General features: G+C 43.7%; 1 protein-coding gene across 1 annotated transcript in view; it reads right to left on the bottom strand.

The window, feature by feature from the left end:
* Positions 1 to 16,720, bottom strand: part of CIT (citron rho-interacting serine/threonine kinase) — a gene marked incomplete at its 5' end in the record, with an annotated part of 168,347 nt that extends 151,627 nt beyond the window's left edge. The window contains 3 exons of the mRNA XM_079718132.1: positions 2,207 to 2,382; positions 11,173 to 11,314; positions 16,625 to 16,720. Coding sequence (XP_079574258.1) covers positions 2,207 to 2,382; positions 11,173 to 11,314; positions 16,625 to 16,720 — 414 coding nt within the window. The remainder of the gene's footprint in view (positions 1 to 2,206; positions 2,383 to 11,172; positions 11,315 to 16,624) is intronic.
* Positions 16,721 to 20,038: the final 3,318 nt, after the last annotated feature.

Here is a 20,038-nt window from a genome sequence, read left to right as displayed (position 1 = left end):
ACACATCTGGGAAACACCAACCCAACCCCCGAAATCTACCGTGTGGGATTTGCTGATCCTTCTCCTTTCCTGGCACACAGAACGTGTTCAGTGAAGGCTGGCTGAACAGAAGGGTCTACACCTTCACTTGCTTATCATCGACGCCTCGTCTGAGCCCTGAAGCTTCTGTTAAAGCAAACGGTCTCTGAGGACCTCTTCCAGTTTTCATGGAGCTCTGGGCGGGGTTGCTGGCTTCTCCTAGGTGACAGGTCTTATTCACAGGATGCTACCTCTTCTCACCTCCTCTCTGGCACTTCCTTCCCCCAACTCCCTGTGCTGACTTCTCTTCTCACACCCTTCAATTCCAAAGCCTCACCGTGGCTCAGGTAAGGAATGGGTGGGTGGGTTTAATTAGCTCCCGGGTGTGTGCGATTTTTAAATCCCCCAGCCCATGCCCGGCAAGGGGTCATCTCAAGTCATTCACCTGGAGGAACGCACACCTATGTGAGTGTCTCTATCACTTGCCTGCAGTATGGTAGACGCTGAATTTGCTTCCTTTGATATGCACGATTTCCCACCTGAAATATAAGCAGCACAAGGCTACATCTAAGGCCTCTTCCAAGGACCTAGGAACACACCAGACACAACAGGTGCTCAGCAGGTGTGGCCTGATGACAGGTGGTTGTTAGGTGCTGGGTGGCTGAGTGAGCATCTTCCACGCCTCTCTTCCGAATGATCTGCCACATCCTGTCATTTGTCCTTTCTGTGAAGTTGCCCACATTTCATTCCTGAATGCACGCCACAGCTTTCTTGGATGCTGACAAGCAGCTTCCTGCCCTCCGCTGAGTCTCTGACTGGAGACCACACAAAGTCACTTAAGTACTCAGACCCCGATCCCAGCCTCCTTCTTCCAAAAACCTACGTGATCCCCAAACGTCTCACAAATTAAACTGTGATTCCGAAAAGCAGTTCTTGGGGAGGGTGAGTTACTATTTAATGGGTAGAGTTTCTATCTGGGATGATGAGAAAGTTCTGCAGAAGGATGGCGGTGATGGTGGAACACTGTGAATGTACTTAATGCCACTGAACTGTACACTTAAAAATGGCTAAAATGGTAAATTTTATGTTGCATGTATTTTATCACAGTAACCGAAAAAGGGTTCTTGAGGTTTCCCACCAGTCACCCCCTCCCAACTCCAATATCCTTATTTCTCCCCATTTTCCAGTCTATTCGTTCTAAACCACTTAAACAACAAAAACAAACAAACACATCTGCGTAGCATTCTAATACTCACACCTCCAGAAGGGCACACACACCCCACTTCTACCTGGTCCGTTCTCGTCACTTCTCTCTGTCTGGAGCCCATGCTCCCTCTCAGCACTGTGAACCTTCCCTAACTGTCTGGCTCACCCACACCTCTCCTCATTCTATCGTTCATGAATTTGCTAACTGCTCCCTCTTCTGTGATGCTTTAGCTCCTAAGTGCCTGCTTTACGGATCTGCGTTTTACCTCCACTTTCCAAGGTTGTTCTAAAACCCTGAAATTAACAGCCATGGAGCTTCGATTCCTTTTGCAGGCTTCCCACAGAGCTGGGTCCATTATCAGACACATGATGTGCACTTTAACATGGGTAACTAATAAATTGCTCTCTGAACACCAGGGCTGATGGCTGCCTCTCTAGAAACGAGGCAAATGAATCAATACTGTATGGAAGCAGTAGCCTTGTTTAAAAGAGAGAAAAACACCACAACAGGAAAGATAACTTCTCACCTGCTCTCCAACCTGCAACTCCTTAGCCACAGAACAATTTAATTTCTTCAGAGGCCTGGTTTAAAATCAAATACACATGCCCACAACACAAATATATAAGATGTGTACGAAAGCAAAGGCTATCTGACTCACCCCATGACATGCACATCTCTGAATCCCCAAGGGATGGTCATGAAAGATCATCTCCAATTCATTAGTGAAAAGCCCAAGTTGGTTCTGAATAATATGCAACTATAAAAACATGATCAAGCAACTCAGGGGAGCTTGTCAGTCTTCAAAATTAGTCTATGTCAGTTCAAGAGTGTTCAGACCTTCCTGGCTGTGCCACCATAATTAACTAGAGAGGCAGAGGAAAACTGGCTCCATCCCAGAAGCCAATTCAGCAGATTCTCAACTCTGCAATGAACATGCTGGTACAGAAAGGGGGAAAATGCTGTGATGTTAAACGCTCCTACCTGCTCCTGGGCCAACAAAGCTTTCTTCTTCATGACTTTCATGGCATAGATGTCCCCGGTCGCTTTCTCTCTGACCACCTGCACTTCGGCAAAGTTACCGCAACCTACGACACTTCTCCCTTCAAAGTCCTTTGCTGAAGGCTGGAGCTCCTGCAACTCAGCTACGATGTCAGAATCTGCAAAAGACGGAAGAGTGACTCCTGATCCATAACGAGCTTCAAATACGCGCATCTTTATGAAAGCGAAAAGAAAGGAAGAAAGAAGAAAGTGTTGCTATGTCTTCCCTAGCTGTCAGAAGACACTTAGTCACTTCCTCGTCGTCGTGAATAATTATAAAATCAGCATAAAAGTGTTTTCCTATGCTAAGTTAAAATTAAGGGCTCCAGAAATTCCAAAGCACAGTTTCCATGGCAGCTATGATTTGAATCCTGTAGACGTAGAAAATAGGGGAAGGAGAACGGAAATCACGCTTTTCTTCCTCTTCTCTGGAGGCTGCAGGGCAGTGTGTGGTCAAAAGTGCTTATCAGCATTTAGATCAGTTTATAATGGGACATAAGCAATGTGATTCCTTCGTCGGTCGACTTTGGAGTTGACTTCCAGATCATTCCATTCTGACTACACGTGTCCTGCTCAGTTTTATCCCACTAGCCCAAGTCTTATCTCCCTTGGATCGTGTCAGTAAATACCTTCCTGGCCTTAATATGCAGCAGCGCTACCAAAGGGGAAAAAAAAAAAAAAAGCCTAAGCCCAAGGAACCAAATAGAGCCCTGACCTTGGTCCTGCAGAGCTGACGTATCACACACCTGGATGGGTTTGCAACTATCTTTTTTCTTAGCATATAGTCTATTCCTTCTCCGAGTGCAATCTCTCAGTTGGTGTCTTCATCTACCCTGACTGCTTTAACAAAACACCACACACTCATGGGCAAAGCGGCTTAAACAACAGGCATGTATTTCTCAAAGTTCTGGTGGCTAGGAAGGCCAGCAGACTGAGATCCTGCAGAGAACCCGCTTCCTGACTGATGGACAGCCACCTTCTCCCTGTGTCCTCATGTGGCAGAAAGAAAGGGAGCCCTCGTCCCTCTTCCTCTTCTTCTGGGGACACTAATTCCATCATGGGGGACCACCTTTATGAATTCATCTAAACCTAATGATCTCCCAAAGCCTCCATATGTTGGGGGATAGAGCCTTAACATATGAATTTGGGGAACTGGAGGAGGGGGCGGAACAGTGAGAGATTCTCAGTGTTTAAAGTATGGACTAAACAGATGGCAGATTTGGAATCTAACATATATTTATTAACAGCACTAAGTTGGGGCATCGCTGGATTTGCAACAACTCTAATGGTCTAAAGAATAGAGTGGAACGTAATTATTAGAGAAATCCAAGTCAAAACTACAATGAGGTATCACCTCACACCAGTCAGAACTGCCATCATGAAAAAGTCTACAAATAATAACTGCTGGAGAGGGTGTGGACAAAAGGAAACCCTCTGGCACTGTTGGTGGGAATGTAAACTGGTGCAGCCGCTACGGAGAACAGTATGGAGGTTCCTCAGAAAAACTAAAAATAGAGCTACCATATGATCCAGCAATCCCACTCCTGGGCATATACCCAGACAAAATAATTCGAAAGGGTACATGCACCCCTATGTTCATAGCAGCACTATTTACAATAGCCGAGACACAGAAACAACCTAAATGTCCATCAACAGATGAATGGATAAAGAAGATGTGGTTTATATATATACAATGGAATACTACTCAGCCATAAGAAAGAATGAACTAATAAGAACCTGCTGTATAGCACAGGGAACTCTACTCAATACTCTGTAATGGCCTATATGGGAAAAGAATCTAAAAAAAAAAAACAGTATATATATATATGTGTGTGTGTGTGTGTGTGTGTGTGTGTGTGTGTGTGTGTGTGTGTGTATGTATAACTGATCCACTTTGCTGTATACCTGAAACTAACAACACTGTAAATCAACTATACTCCAATAAAAAAAATTTTTTAAAGAAGAATGAAATAATACCATTTGCAGCAACATGGATGGACCTAGAGATTATCATACTAAGTGAAGTAAGTCAGAAAGAGAAAGACAGATACCATATGATATCACTTATATGTGGAATCTAAAATACGATACAAATGAACATATCTACGAAACAGGAACAGACTCACAGACATAGAGAACAGACCTGTGGTTGCCAAGGGGGAGGAAGGGTGGGAGAGGGAAGGACTGGGAGTTTGGGATTAGCAGATGCAAACTAGTATATACAGGATGGATAAACATCAAGGTCCTACTGTAGAGCCTAGGGAACTATATTCAATATCCTGTGATAAATCATAATAGAAAAGAATATGAAAAAGAATATATATATGTATAACTGAATCAGTTTGCTGTACAGCAGAAATTAACAACATTGTAAGTCAACTATACTTCAATAAAATATTTTAAAAAAAAGAATAGAGCAGAACAGTTATGACTGACCAAATCCTTCAATCCTGCCTGATACAGGGAAACTGCAGCATATAGAGGGTTACACTCCTAAGCAAGACAAGAGAAGCATGTGATCAAAATTATCCTGGAGAATCCCTCAGAAAGGTGCCATGGAGAAGACCAAGGGACTCTTGAAATCCCACAGGTACCCTGGAGTGATCCTCATTTCTGTGGGTGGGCACCAGATAAAGCTGGGAGCCACACTCTAGAGTTACAATCACTCAGAGAGTTGTTCACACAGCGAAAGGGACAGAATCCAACAAAGGGAAAAGCCACTTCATAACCACAGTCACTTGTCAACATATTAATGAATTAGCCGATGCAAGTTTAAGTTGTTACCCACTCCCTTTCTTTGTTGCGTGGGTGGAGTTGAATTCACTTGGCTCAAAGGCTCATACGATGAACATCACTGCACTAACCACATCTCTTACTTCAACAGTCATCCTAAAAACACCTTCTTTTGGCCCCTTGAGTAATCAGGCAAGAGGGGTGGGTGGATCTGCATGAATTCATCGTGAGCGTTGGAAAACAAAAAAATAAAGAAAGAGCGCTTTCAGGGAGAATTCCATGCAGAAGCAAAATTGAAAGCTGCACGATATTTTCCTTTTGCCCTGACATCACTGTGCCAAGCCCAGCCTTTCTGCCCTGCCCTCTTCCAAGTTTCTTTCAGATCTAGTACTTGAGTTTTGAATTATTAATTCCCCAAATATGCTGGCTTGAACCTGATTTCATCACTGCTTGCACAGAAGGCCAGGCTCTCCTGATTCTGTTAGGCCTTGGCCCCCATGTTGCTTACAGCTTTGTCCAACTTAATAACTCTGGGTCTGTCACTGGCAACCACCAGGCATCTCAATCACCCAGGGAGACAAAACTGCTTGCAGGCAACACCATCACGATGCTCTCAGAATTCTGAGAAACCATTCCACATCGCAATGTTGTTATCCAAAGGCTTTTGGATTTTTTTTTCCAGTTTAAAAAATCTTGTTACAAGTTGGACTTAAATTATATATCAATTACGGATTGCTCACTGGACAATGAAAGAACATATCAGAAGTCAGTTTTCACCAGTGGACTGTCATCTGCATTGGTTTCCACCTAAATGTCCAGAAGGTCATCTCTGCTTTCGTCACTCGCCACTGTCAGCTGCTGGGTCCACCACTTCTTAACCTCAGAACCACACGAAGCTGTGTCCGTCATGGGGTTCATTTTGCACATGACAGATTTCATTGTGGTCCGTCCTCCAAATGTGTAAGTTGACCGAAGACACCAAGTGGCTTATTGGTTTTGGTGCCAAGGGTAGGCACCATTGCCCAAACTTCCTCTGGGGCTTCCTGGCCTCGGCCGTGTCCTGCCAACTCCCTCCCCTGTCCGACAGGGTCAGGCTTTTGGATTATTAAGGTGAACAGGTGAGATGCTGAACTCATGTCTATGACTGTGAAAAAATAACCCTCCGCAACTTCTTTCCCTACCAGCAACTTTTGTGACTTCAAAACCACAGCGACCCTTCATCCCTGCCCACTCTGAGCCCAGTGCAGACTGAACATTGAGGGGAGGTAAAGACCCAAAGCATGGAATGAAAATGCAGTCAAAGAAGGACCTTGTCAGATATATATTTGGACCCAGGAGGCAAAAGCCACCACAGATGAGTGTACTGCTTCCTTTTTTGAAACTCAGTATTGCGACACTTCAATCTCTAGGAATTCACCCTTCACAGAAATGCTCCAAAGACATACATATCAAGATACTTATGATAAGCACTGTTTGTTACAGGAAAAAAATCAGAAACAACCTAGAGGTCCGTTAGTAGGAAAGGGGAAACAGCCTAAGAGTCCACCCACATAAAAGAATATTAGACACATGTTTAAAAGAATTCAGTAGCTCGACCTCCACTAGAGTCCATGTTCTTCAAGAACAAGGATTTTGGGCTTCCCTGGTGGCGCAAGTTGTTGAGAGTCCGCCTGCCGATGCAGGGGACACGGGTTCGTGCCCCAGTCTGGGAGGATCCCACATGCCGCGGAGCGGCTGCGCCCGTGAGCCATGGCCGCTGAGCCTGCGCGTCCGGAGCCTGTGCTCCGCAACGGGAGAGGCCACAACAGTGAGAAGCCCGCGTACCGCAAAAAAAAAAAAAAAAAAAAAAAAAAGAACAAGGATTTTTTCTGTTTTGATCACTACTGTAAACCCAGTACCCAAAGCAGAAGCTGACACATAGCGAGTGCTCCATAAACACCTGTCAAGTAAATATTCTGCTAGGTGAGCAAACCTAGTGGCAAAAGCATTATAAACATATGAGCCATTTTGCATAAAATTAAAACACAGTAATGTTAGAACATGCGTGGAAAAGGGTTCATTGCTCAAGCTAGTGGATTGGTATGCGGGGGCTCATGACACTCGTCACTTCACCTTCAGGTATGTTTGAACATTTCATAATAAATATTTTTTAAGGATAAAAGAAAAATTGCAGTACTACACACCAAATCGTTAACAGTGGTTATCTTAGGAAAGATTTTGAGGGATTTTCTCCCACTCTGACCTTTTATATTTAACTTTGTATTTTTAAAATATTTTTATTAAAATATAGTTAATTTACAATGTTGTGTTAGTTTCAGTCACAGCAAAGTGACTAGCTATACATACATAAATATTCTTTTTTAGATTCTTTTCTATTATATGTTATTACAAGATATTGAATATAGTTCCCTGTGTTATACAGTAGGTCCTTGTTAGTTACCTATTTTATATATAGCAGTGTGTGTATATGTTAATCACAAACTCCTAATTTATCCCTCCCCCCTCTTTTGGTAACCATAAATTTGTTTTCTATGTCTGCAAGTCTATTTCTGCTTTGTAAATAAGTTCATTTGTATCATTTTTTTCAGATTCCACATATACGTGATATCATATGATATTTGTCTTTCTCTGTCATACTTCACTTAGTATGATAATCTCTAGGTCCATCCATGTTGCTGCAAATAATTACTTTGTATCATGTTTGCAATTAGGGGGAAAAAACTTCTTAAAGTTATATTTTGCCCAAAGTACTAAGGTTGTGAACATATGCTTGCCTGCAGCGAACCTAGTTAAAAGAGGGTAGAATTTCAGCTACTGTCAGATCACCAAGAACAGCCCAACTTTAACCATTATCAACATTTTGTCTGCATGTTTTAATATCACGCTTGTTTTTTTTTTTTACACAAAATATGTGATATACTACTTAAGATTTTGCTACTTATTCTGTTCATCAGCAATAGTCAGTCAACCAATATTTATTAAAACCTTCTGTGAACCAGACACTGTTTTAGGCACTGGGGCTAAAATAACAATTAAGAAACAAAAAGCCTTTCCCTGGTTCCCAGATGCCAGCTCCCTGCCCTCTCTTGGCCCAAGCTAGGGGCACTGCTTCAGGGCTGTATTATTCTGTCTCACTTCCTCCAACAGTCCCTGAAGAAAATCTCCATCTCTATGCCAAGACTCGAGAAACGTATGCAGTAAGAGCTGTTGGACCCTTCCTCCCACAGAGAAATGAAGCTTACATTCCAAAACAGAAAATCAAAGGGGGGGGAAAAGAAAGCATACTAATGCAATCACCCTTTTCCAGTCATAGTCTCTCAACCATACTCTCCAGGAAGCCTCTTTAAAAATATGAAACAGGGGGGCTTCCCTGGTGGCGCAGTGGTTGGGAGTCCGCCTGCCGATGCAGGGAACGCGGGTTCGTGCCCTGGTCCGGGAAGATCCCACATGCCGCGGAGCGGCTGGGCCCGTGAGCCATGGCCGCTGAGCCTGCGCGTCCGCAGCCTGTGCTCCGCAACGGGAGAGGCCACAGCGGTGGGAGGCCTGCGTACCACAAAAAAAAAAAAAAAAAAATATGAAACAGGGCTTCCGTGGTGGCGCAGTGGTTGGGAATCCGCCTGCCGATGCAGGGGACACGGGTTCGTGCCCTGGTCCAGGAAGATCCCACGTGCCACGGAGTGGCTGGGCCTGTGAGCCATGGCCACTGGGCCTGCGCGTCCGGAGCCTGTGCTCCACAACGGGAGAGGCCACAACAGTGAGAGGCCCGCGTACCGCAAAAAAATATATATATATAAATATGAAACATCTGCCTGGAAGAGGATTCTATTTGAAAAATCTATGTTTCACTAAGTCTAGTCCCCTGATTACTGAATGAGTCTAGAAGATCCACGGCTTTAAAGGAAGCGGAGGGCAATCTCAAGACTAAAGAAGGTGCATGTTGATAGCTCAGTAAATTAGTCTGTCACATAATTCCCCTTCCCCTCCCACTCCCTATTTGAGAATTTAAATATTCCACAAAATAAGGTGGGAGCTTATTCAAACACAGAATCATGAATAAATACGCCAAGTACATTTTCAAGTTAAAGGTACACAATATATTAAACGTTGAGGTTTATGGTTATCATTATTGGGTAACATTTATTGATTGTTTCTACGTGCCAGGCAACATGATAAGCCTGGACTGGGCACTAACTCATTCAATCCCTATTGATGAGATAATGCTTTTTCCCCTATTTCGCAGATGAGGGCACTGAGAATAGACAGGGTACCGACAGTCACTTAGTAATACATTGGTTTAATCCACTCAAAACTTCAAGGTCCTTTGGGCAATGTATATCCCCCTTTCCATGAGGTCCTGGTGATCACAGTGCCCTGGACCCCTGGGCACCTAGATGAGGCCAATCACAGTACTTCACACCCTGGCCCAGTGACTGGTCAAGGGGTGGGCAAGTGACCCAAAGCAGAGCCAATGAGAATTTCCCTGGGATTGCATGAACATAGACAGTGGAAGATATACATAGTTCCCTGGCACGTGGAATCTGTGGGGCCCTATGCCTCACTGCAAACAGTGGAATGCAGCCAAAGAGATTCTACGTCCCTTCCAGGCCTGAGCCCAAAAAAGGCCTGGCAGCTTCCACTTTTGTGCTTTTGGAAACCCTGAGTTGCCATGGAGGAGGTCTAGCCACCTCTGCTAGAGTGTAGACCAGGGGTCAGCAGCCTTTTCTTAAAGGGCCAGACAGTAAATATTTTAGGCTTTGTAGGCCATATGGTCACGCCTACTCAAATGCCTTGTGATGTGACAGCAGCCACAGGGAACAGGCGTGGCTGTATTCCAGCAGAACTTTGTTTACAAAGCAGGTATCCCAGGCTGTAGTTGGCCAACCCTTCATGGACAGACCACACAGAAGAGCCGTATGGAGAGGAAGAGGCCCTGAGATTTCACAGTGAGAGAGAAAGGCCCGCTAGTCCCAGGGTTCTGGGTGGTGGGGGGCTGTCCCGTGTACTGTAGGATGTTCAGCAGCGTCTCCGGGCTGCACTCATTAGCTGCCATGAGCCCCTCCCTGCTGCTGTGACAACCAAAACTGTCTCCAGATACTGCCAAATGTCCCTGGGAGGCAAAATCAGCGCTGGTCGTAAAACACCGGGGTCACGTGAAAAAATACGAAACTGGGGAACCAGCAGTCAACTTCCCCACCACGTGGAAGTCAAGGAGAGTCGAGAATAGGGTGCATTCGTGGACTTCCCTGGTGGTCCAGTGGCTAAGACGCCACGCTCCCGAATGTAGGGGGCCCGAGTTCAATCCCTGGTCAGGGAACTATATCCCACATGCCGCAACTAAGACCCAGTGCAGCCAAATAAATAAATACTTTCAAATAAATAAATAAAACACAACAACAAGGTGCGGGCAGGGCCAATTCATGACTTCCATAGTCCCTAGGCACTTTTGCCTTCATCAGTCCCTTGCTCCATAAAAATATATATTTTTTATGACTGCATTGGTATAAAGATGAATATAATCCAGAATCATTATACATTATTAGCATACCCACATTTTTCTTATGATTTTAAAATAAATTAAACTAATTACAATAAATTCAGTGTATTAAAATTAAATACTGTGGGCGCTAAGCACTGTGCTTATAATGCCTAATGAATAATCAGCTTTAAGTGAGTGTAAAGATGGAGCCAGAGGACGTTATTTAAGTCCCTGGAACCAGCCATGCCTAAAATTTGACCCATCCCTGGACTATCAGTTTCATGAGCCAGAAAAAATTCACTTTTTGGGATAAACAACAAAGTCCAACTGCATAGCACAGGGAACTATATTCAATATTCTGTGATAAACCATAATGAAGAACAATATATATAACTGAATCACTTTGCTGTACAGCAGAAATCAACACAATGTTGTACATCAACTATACTTCAATAAAGTAAAAAAAATTTTTTAATTCACTTTTTGGCCTAAGCTAGTTTGAGTTTCTGTCACTTGCAACCAAGAGGCCTGACTTATCCGGTCTCCCAGAGACCGAAGGTGGAAGCTGACCTTGAAGGTGAGTCCGTCTAAAGCAGAGTTCCCACCCACTCCCACTGCCCACAAACGCATCCCGCCTCTGGCATCCTTCTAGTTCTCTCTAAGCAGGACAGTTTTCAGGAAAAAGTTCCCCCACACTTACACTTCCGGACAAAGTTGCTCACGTGCTTAATCTTCATCAGAGCAGGCTGACTGCATTCTTTAAAGAGAACAAAGAGGGCATCTAATATCCCTTCTCGGGAAAGAGGAGACATCTGCTGTTGAGTCATGAAGGGTGGTTTCCCCTAAAAACAGCAAACAGCAGATGGAGACACTGTCAATAATGAAAAGCTTTGATCAATAACATCCACGCAGAGTAAATTGCAAGCCACCAACTCGACTAACTGCTCACGACACACACTAACGACATAATTCGGTGGCCTCGTTCTTTAAAGCAACATCCACTGACAGTCATTAAGTGATCACTTGCACATCCCATCACCGTGGGCTTCTTCCTCCAGCACCTCGGGAGAAAAACGTCACCAGCATGCCAAGAATAAGAAAAGGTCCTTCTGGGCCTCCCTGGTGGCGCAGTGGTTGAGAGTCCGCCTGCCAATGCAGGGGATGCGGGTTCGTGCCCCGGTCCGGGAGGATCCCATATGCCGCGGAGCGGCTGGGCCCGTGAGCCATGGCCGCTGAGCCTGCGCGTCCGGAGCCTGTGCTCCGCAGTGGGAGAGGCCACAACAGTGAGAGGCCCGCGTACCAAAAAAAAAAAAAAAAAAAAAGAAAAGGTCCTTCTTTCTTAACAGTCTGAGGCTCGTGGGGACATTTACTCTGAACCCTGCTGGTCCTGTCACATCTCCATGTCTCTGCACTAGGACACAATGATTGCCTCTTCCTCCCTGTGTTCCCAGAGGTTTGCTGACATAACTTCAGTTTAGTTCACTTGAACAATCTAGGGTCGTGTAAATGGAGTGACTGCACTAAAGATGAATTTATTCACGATCTCGAGCAACAGCTGCAAACTGGCAAACTGCATCTAGCCCACAGACGTGTTTTGTTTGGCCTGTGGTATTTAAAATAATTTGAGTTATCTGCCAATATTGAAAAATCAGGAGATTTCACACCAAAAAAAAGGCGGGGGAGGGGAAGATTTCTGGCTTCTCGTGAGACCCTGGCAGATCTGGCCAACAATGCCCCCACGTTCCTGCCTGGGAATGCTGAGATGCAGCTGAGGAGCGCTGCCCCTCTGGGTAACGGATGTGGTCTGCATTTCACTGCAGACCTGACTCGCAGCTCTTCCATCTGGCTCACTTGACTCCTTTACACTCCCTGGCCCCCAAAGACATGAGTTTGCACCCCTGGTCTAGAGCAATGAATCCCATGTGCCAAGCTGTGAATTGTGTGCAGGTCTCTCTGCAAAGCTGGCCACCAACAGTTCCTCTAACTCTGAAGGCACTTGCCACTGCACCCACCAAGAGTCAGAATCTATTTCCTCTCCCCGTGAATCTGTGCCATCGCCATGACTCACGTCAACCAACAGAACGTGACATAAGGGATCATGTGCCAGTTCAAGGTGGAGCCCTTAAGAAGTCTGGCAGCTTCTACTTTTGCTTTTTTGGGGAAGCCATCCACCAAGTCAAGAAGCTTGGGCTAGACCAGGGGTCAGCCAAATCTGGCCCACTGCGTGTTTTTATAAATAAAACTTTATTGGAACACAGCCATACCTATTAATTTACACATCGTCTATGGCTGCTTCTGTGCTACAATGACAGAGTTGACTAGCTGCAGCAGAAACCGTAAGGCCCATGACATCTAAAATACTTATTATCCACAGAAAAAAATTACAAGCCCCAGGTTAGACTGACTGAATAATGAAAGACCTTTGGAGAAGAGAGGTCAGTAGAACCCTGAGGCTCCCCAGCCAGCAGCTGGCACCCAAATGTTCCAGTCCCAGCCAAGCTCCCAACTCAATACAGCCCCGTGAGTGACCCCAGCAGAAGAACCACCTAGTTGAACGCAGCCAACCACAGAATCATAAGACAAAATAAATCACTGTGGTTTTAAACTTTGTGAGTGGTTTGTTACACAGCACTGGATAACAGAAACAGATTGGCTACATCTGAATCACTTGGAGAACTGGAGCACTTAAAAAACAAAAAAAAACAGATTCTCAGGTTCCACCCTAACCTACTGAATTCGAATTTCCCAGTTTGTAGCTTAGAATATGTTTTAGTAACAAGTCCTCCCTAGAGAGTCAGACCTCAGCCAGGTTTGTGAAGCACTGGGTCACAAAAAGACACCCTTCTGTCATTTCAGAGTTCTACCACTAACTGGGAAACTAAGATTCTTTGTTTCTTCTGTTCCTTAATGCGTTCAAGCAGCTGTTCCCAAATACAGTACTGAGTCCTAACAAAGTTTTCAAGTCTGCCATGAAATGAGAAAAGATGAACACTGCATGATGACTCTTTTATAAAGCTACGTGTATTCAAATTGTAAAACGGTCCTTTATTTTGCAACGATGTCCTTCCTCTCATGGTATTTCTTAAAATGTCCTTTATGAAATAAAAGGACCAGAAGATAATATGATTTTCTTTTTTCTGTGTGTTTTTTACATTCCTTACTTGGCAAAATAGAAAGTTGGCAAACCTAGGTCAGCCCAGCAAATTTGTAAAATTTTGCTGGCTCGAAAATCTAAAAGTCTGCCAACCACTGACCTAGAGCTTGTGGGGAAGTTGTGTTAAGTAGAAACTGAGAGCCTGTCTAAAGTACTTACCTAAATGGAAAACAAAACCACTACTCTCTATTCAAACCTCATTAAAAGGGCACTGGGATAGGGATAGGAGTAGGATAATTAAATAGTTTAGAAATCCCACTAGGGGATTAAGGACAGAGAGGGAATTTTAAGGGAGTCTGGGAGACTGTTATAAGCTAATGACCCCTCAAGAAAAGAATCCAGTAACCTAGCAACAATCTATACTACCTTGAAGGAAGACCAGGTGCATCCAAGTACCAAGCACACTAAAGCCACAAGTCCTGATAGCTAAAACACAAGACAATAGATATGGGGTCTGAATCTTTTTACACGAAGTCAGGAAGTTAATGGTCCTTGAAGAGTAGCATTTCTGCATGTAGCCAAGACAGAAATACAGGTGAAAGGAGAAAGAAACTAGGTGAAAGGGGACATTATATTGAAACCCGAGGTGAATTAGCATATTTTAGTATATGTTTTCACTCTCCTGCTAATATACATGATTTAAGTAGCACCATGACAGTCCCAGTTAGATCATATAGGGTGAAAGGAGGAACTAATGATGTAAGCCTTGATGTCTGCCCAAAAATGAGAAAAAAGATGGTCTTCTCCCCTCCCCACTTTTTCTTTGACTATAAAAATGTAGCCCCTCTTTGTTCTCGGGGCTGCATTCCCTTGCTGGCTGTTTGTATCTCTCACAAGCATCCTATGCTAAGAAACTCACTCTGTCTTTTCTGTGCTGAGACAAGAGAACCTGAGCTTCAGTAAGTCCTGACACCAGGTGAGCGGTTTCAATTAAACGACAGTGGGTTCAAGTCCCCTCCTAAGTCTGGGATCGTGGGTTCAAGTCCAATCTGAGTTTTGGCTGGGTTCAAGTCCCATCCAAGAAGGAATGCAGTTTCAGCTGGAAGGGGGAAAAACAGTATCCTTACCTGTTTATATTAAGGCGAATGTTAGGGTTATGCTACACTTGCAAATAGCAGCTGTCCTGGGGGTGGGGTGGAACTCATTAGTTTAAAAAAAAGATGAATTAGGGGTTTATCCACAATCCTTGCTGTTATAATGACATTTAAGTACAAGACACACTTAATAAACTCTGACATACTCTGGCGGTATTGCCCAGCAGTTACATACCCACAGACCAAAAATTGGGCGTGGCTTTACCATTTACAAGCTGTGTGATTCTGGGCAAGCCTTTGTCTCCCTCCACATCTGCACATGATAAGCCCTTAATAAATTCTGTCATAAGTTGGAAGTTTTGGAGTAAAACGATAAAGGGGCTAAAAAGTGGTAGCACTCAGTCAGCTGAGGTTAAGAATAGACTATTCATTAGTGAAAAATGGCTCATGACTTAAATGGTGATGGGGATGGTCCCACCTACACTTTCTATCTGTCCCCATTCTGATCTGTTTGAACATTCCCCAATACCAATATCTTGGGAAAAATGTTCTCAAGATCGTATTAGTGTTGAAACTAATATAACATTGTAAAATACTATTACATTTAAACCAGTATGGTTGGTTTAAATGTAACAGTATTACTATTAAACACTATTAAATTTAATAGTATTACTATTAAATTACTATTAAATAGTATCATACAAAAATGTCTTCTTAAATATAACTACTGCTATGTGAACATAAATTTATTATTACTGGGCTTCCCTGGTGGTGCAGTGGTTAAGAATCTACCTGCCAATGCAGGGGACACAGATTCGAGCCCTGGTCCAGGAAGATCCCACATGCCGTGGAGCAGCTAAGCCTGTGCACCACAACTAGTGAGCCTGAGCTCTAGAGCCCACGAGCCACAACTACTGAGCCCGCGCGCCTAGAACCCGTGCTCTGCAACAAGAGAAGCCAATGCAGTGAGAAGCCCGCACACCGCAACGAAGAGTAGCCCCCGCTCTATACAACTAGAGAAAAGCCCACGCGCAGCAACAAAGACCCAACACAGCCAAATATTAAATAAATTTTTTTTAAAAAGTCTACGAGAGCATGTATTAATTGGAAAGAAAAAGATCAGGAAAGACCGCTAAAAAAAAATTTATTATTACTGTCACTAATACTATTTCTACACTTATTAATAACAGTTACCATTTATATAGGGCTTACCAAGCGCTGGGCAAGAAACTAAGTACTTTACATGGATTATCTCATTTAATCCTCATAACTCTGTAAATTATGTGTTATAACCTCTATTATAAAGAACGGAAAATGGATTCAGAGAAGGCAACTGACTCGCCCAAGGTAACACAGCTAACAAGTACTGGGGCCAGGATTCAAACCTAAATCTTCACCACTATCTGTATTGTCCCTTTCACTTATATGAATACATAAGTCAAACAAGGATTTCTACATCAACGGTGTTCCACCTACATCAGAAACAAAAGAATTAGAAATCTACGTGGAAAAAAAATCTGACAACATCAAGTTTTAATCCTTTGGGGTGATGGAAATGTTCTGTATCTTGAGAGGAAAGCGGGTTTCACAGGTGTGGTATTTATCAAAACTGTTTTTTTTTAATCTAAACTATAAACATCTCTTGAATGAAAAAGATTTCTATATTTCTATAGGATTACAAGTATAGAAATTTCGGTCAAAAGAGTGTCTTTGTTTAATTACTTTTCTTTAATAAAAGGACAAACTTTAGTACTGAAGTCATAAAAAAGGTCTTCCTTCCAGGGCAAGTTCAGCTACCCACTCCTGTCTGAACAATGGATCCTTTCCAAAACTATCAGCGCATATGAAACACCAAAGGGGATTTTCTCCTGGATTAGCCTCAGTCCTATAACAAAAGCAAAGGTAACAAAGAGGTTCCAAGGAAACACACAGAGGTGAGCAAAGTTGGCAAGCCAGTCTGTTACCTGGAAGAAAAGATTCAACCTGGAGGCCCGGCTGGCAATGGATTCAGCAGCACCAGCATCCGGCATATTCCGTGCTCCATACTTGAACTTCAGCATCTCCCCACTAGTGATGAAGGGAGATCGGTTAAATGTGTTCTGCAGATTTGAGCAGCAAGGTCTTGAGAGATCCCGAGCTCCCTCAGGATATCAGGAAAGGGAGGTGAAAATCAGCCACCACTGGGTCTTGGGATGCTCAATCTGGTGACGGAGATTAAAAATCATATTTTTATTCAGTGTAACAGGAGTAACACTTATCTGACATACTCTCTTACTTTAAAGTTTGTTTATCTGCCCTCCTTAGAATGTAAGCTCCACCAGGGCAGGGACTTTTATCTTCATATAGTGGGGAAACATATAGCCCGGCACATAAATACTAATAGCTACTGAATAAATCACTGAAAATAAGCAAACTACATAATACAGGTATGTTGAAAGGTTTCAAGCGCCATGGGGTTCAAAAAAAAAAAAAAGAAAAGAAAAAGAGCAAGATGGGGGAATTGGGGCATGGCAGTGTGTATAACAGTGGCATCAGAGTAACGTCACTGAGAAGATGACATTTGAACCAAAATCTGAAGGGCGTTAAGCAGCAAGCCTTGCTGATATTTGGGGAAAGAAAAGTATCCCGGGCAGAGGGCACAGCCAGAGCTAAGGTTCTGAGGCAGGGCCTGGGCTTCTCTAACAGTAGCTGGGAGACCAGAGGGGCTGGAACAGAGTAAAAGAGGCAGGAAATAGGAATGATGGATGGGTACGAAGAGTATGAAGACACTAAAGCAAATTAAGGTCACACAGATTCTAAGGCGCTGCCGGCCCCCACTAGTAATGCTGACAGGAAGCAAGGCAGAATAAACACAGGACCCCACCAAGCTTGAGAAAGGAACAACTCCTCTGGCCCCAGCATCGCCGGGCCGACCCTTCGGCTCTGGTGGAAGTGGGCCAGTGCACCGCCAGTCTAGGAAGACCCTCCCGACCCCCGGAAGCCCTGGGGGCGGAACCGCCGCCCTCCCGGCTCCGAAGGGCAAAGCCGGTATTGGTGTGGGTGGAGGAGGCCCTTCCCCAGGTCTTGCAGAATGGGGTGGAGGGGAAATTGGGCGTGAGGGGACCAGACTCACGCTCAGCCGACCCCGCCAGTCAGCACTCCACTCCAGCCCGGGCGTCCCGCCGCAGCATTTGAACGTGGGGAACGGCGCGGGCGGGGCCCAGATACGTCTGGACCAATCAGCGTTCCCACTCCTATGATGGACAGTTATACCTCAACAAGGCCCTGCCCAAGTCCTTAAAGGGACAGAGGAAGTGAAAGAGATAGCCAATCAAATTGTTTCTTCCTTTGACTCATGGCCAATGGGAAACGGGGAGGGCAAACCCGGCAGGGCAGGTCTTGGAAGTTTGAAATTGGCGGTTAGGCACAAGGATGCAATTTTGAGTGCGCGTCTATTTGTGTCTGTGATCTCTGGGGAATCTCTGGGATCCCGGGGCCGTGTCCCCTGCTCGCTCTCAGGCCACCTGCGAGGAGGAAGACAGCTAGGCCGCTCTGCCTGGTGGTCTTGTTCCTCAATCCTGCCTAAGGTCGAAGTACTTACTTTGGTAAACCAGCTGGTTCTCTGCTATAGGCTACAGCTGAGGCAGCAAATGTTTTGAGTTTGAAATTCCACCTGCCTCGATGACTGATTGTCGTGCAACAAGTAGGTGAAGGTATTGAGACTGTCTGTTAGGACATTTTAAAATAAAGACAACAACTTAGTCAATTCACTAAAGAGGAAATCCAAAAGGCCAACAAATATACAAAAATATACTCAACGTCATTCGTAATCAGGAAATGAGAAAACTAAAACCACAATGAGATACAATAACATGCACCCAGATTGGGGCGGGGGATGGGGGAGGAGGTCTGACAGTGTTTGCAATGCTACAGGCATTCATACATAGCTGATGGGAGTATAAATCAGTACAGTCTCTTTGAAAAAGAGTTTGCCACTATTTGCTAAAGTTGATGATAGGTACATTCTATGACTCACTCCTGGGTATATACCTTAGAGAAACTCCTAATTGTGTACACTAGAAGATATGTACAAGAATGTACAAATAGTACCGTACAGTATCATGGCAAAAAACAAAGAAAAACTGGAAGCAACCCAAATATCCATCAGCAATAGAAAGGATAATTTTTTATATTGCAGTGTTTTCATACAGCAATGAAAAGGAACAAACTGCAGCTGAACACAATGACATAATGACTTTCAAAACAACGCTGAGTGAAGGAAGCAAAACAATAAAGTATGTCTTTTTATTGGAGTAGAGTTGATTTACAATGTTGTGTTAGTTTCAGGTGTAGAGCAAAGTGATTCAGATACACATATGTGTGTATACATATATATACACACACACATATATATTCTTTTTCAGATTCTTTTGCCTTATAGGTTTTTAAGGTATGTTTTCATTCATAAAAATTTCAAAAGCGGCAAAACAAAATAAAATATTTAGAGAAGGATGTACATACAGGTGATAAAACCATAAAGAAAGCAAAAGTCCAGATAGTGGTTACCTAGGGTTAGGATGGTGACCTTTCAGGGAGTCATGTTGCTACTATGATCTAGTTCTCAGCCTAGCTGGTAATAATATGGATTTTTGTTTCACAATTTGTAAATTGTGTGTATGATGTTCTATTTATGTATATTTCTAAAATTTGAAAGGGAAGCAGTCCTTTCTGTACATTTCCAATCCCTACACTAGATAGAACTGGAAACATGTTATCACATGCAGGCTCACACACGCATACATACATCAGTATAAAACCAAAGCTACAGACTTGCTTAATACACATTTTTCCCCCAAACATAATCCTGAGGTAATAATGATAGCTACTATTTATCAAGCCCCTCTCCCTCTTTTTTTAATCAAACACATCTCATTTAATCTTTACTATAACCCTGAGAGGGAGGAACTATAATCCACATTTTAAAGACGGGGAAACTGAGGCTGAGAGATATGGAGTGACTAATCTTCAGTTGTTCAGCTCTAGGTGGTGAAGCTGGATTTGGAACTTCTGGACTATCTGACTCCAAATCCTTTCCTCTATACAAAACCTGCTTCTCAGCAGATGTTAGCAATTCTCCCAGCCTCTGCTTTTGTCATGTTGCAAGGGCTGACCCAGTCCAGAAAAATATATGAAAATAACAAATACTTCTAATGACATGAGAGGGTTAACCAAAGTTTGGGGATGGCAAGGTGAAGAGAGATGCAAAGTGGGTCACAGACACTGTTGACTTGATATAAAGAATGTCAGAAAGGTGAGAATGTGGATCTAGTCAATGCCTCTGCTGATTTTTCTAATCCAGCCAAACCTGTTAGTTTCCAGGTGTCAGAAATAGAAGTCTT

This window comes from Hyperoodon ampullatus (genome assembly GCF_949752795.1).
Source record: "Hyperoodon ampullatus genome assembly, chromosome: 13".
Classification (NCBI taxonomy): Eukaryota; Metazoa; Chordata; class Mammalia; order Artiodactyla; family Ziphiidae; genus Hyperoodon; species Hyperoodon ampullatus.
Note: the sequence above shows the minus strand (reverse complement) of the source record. Positions and strands in the feature narration are given on the sequence as shown.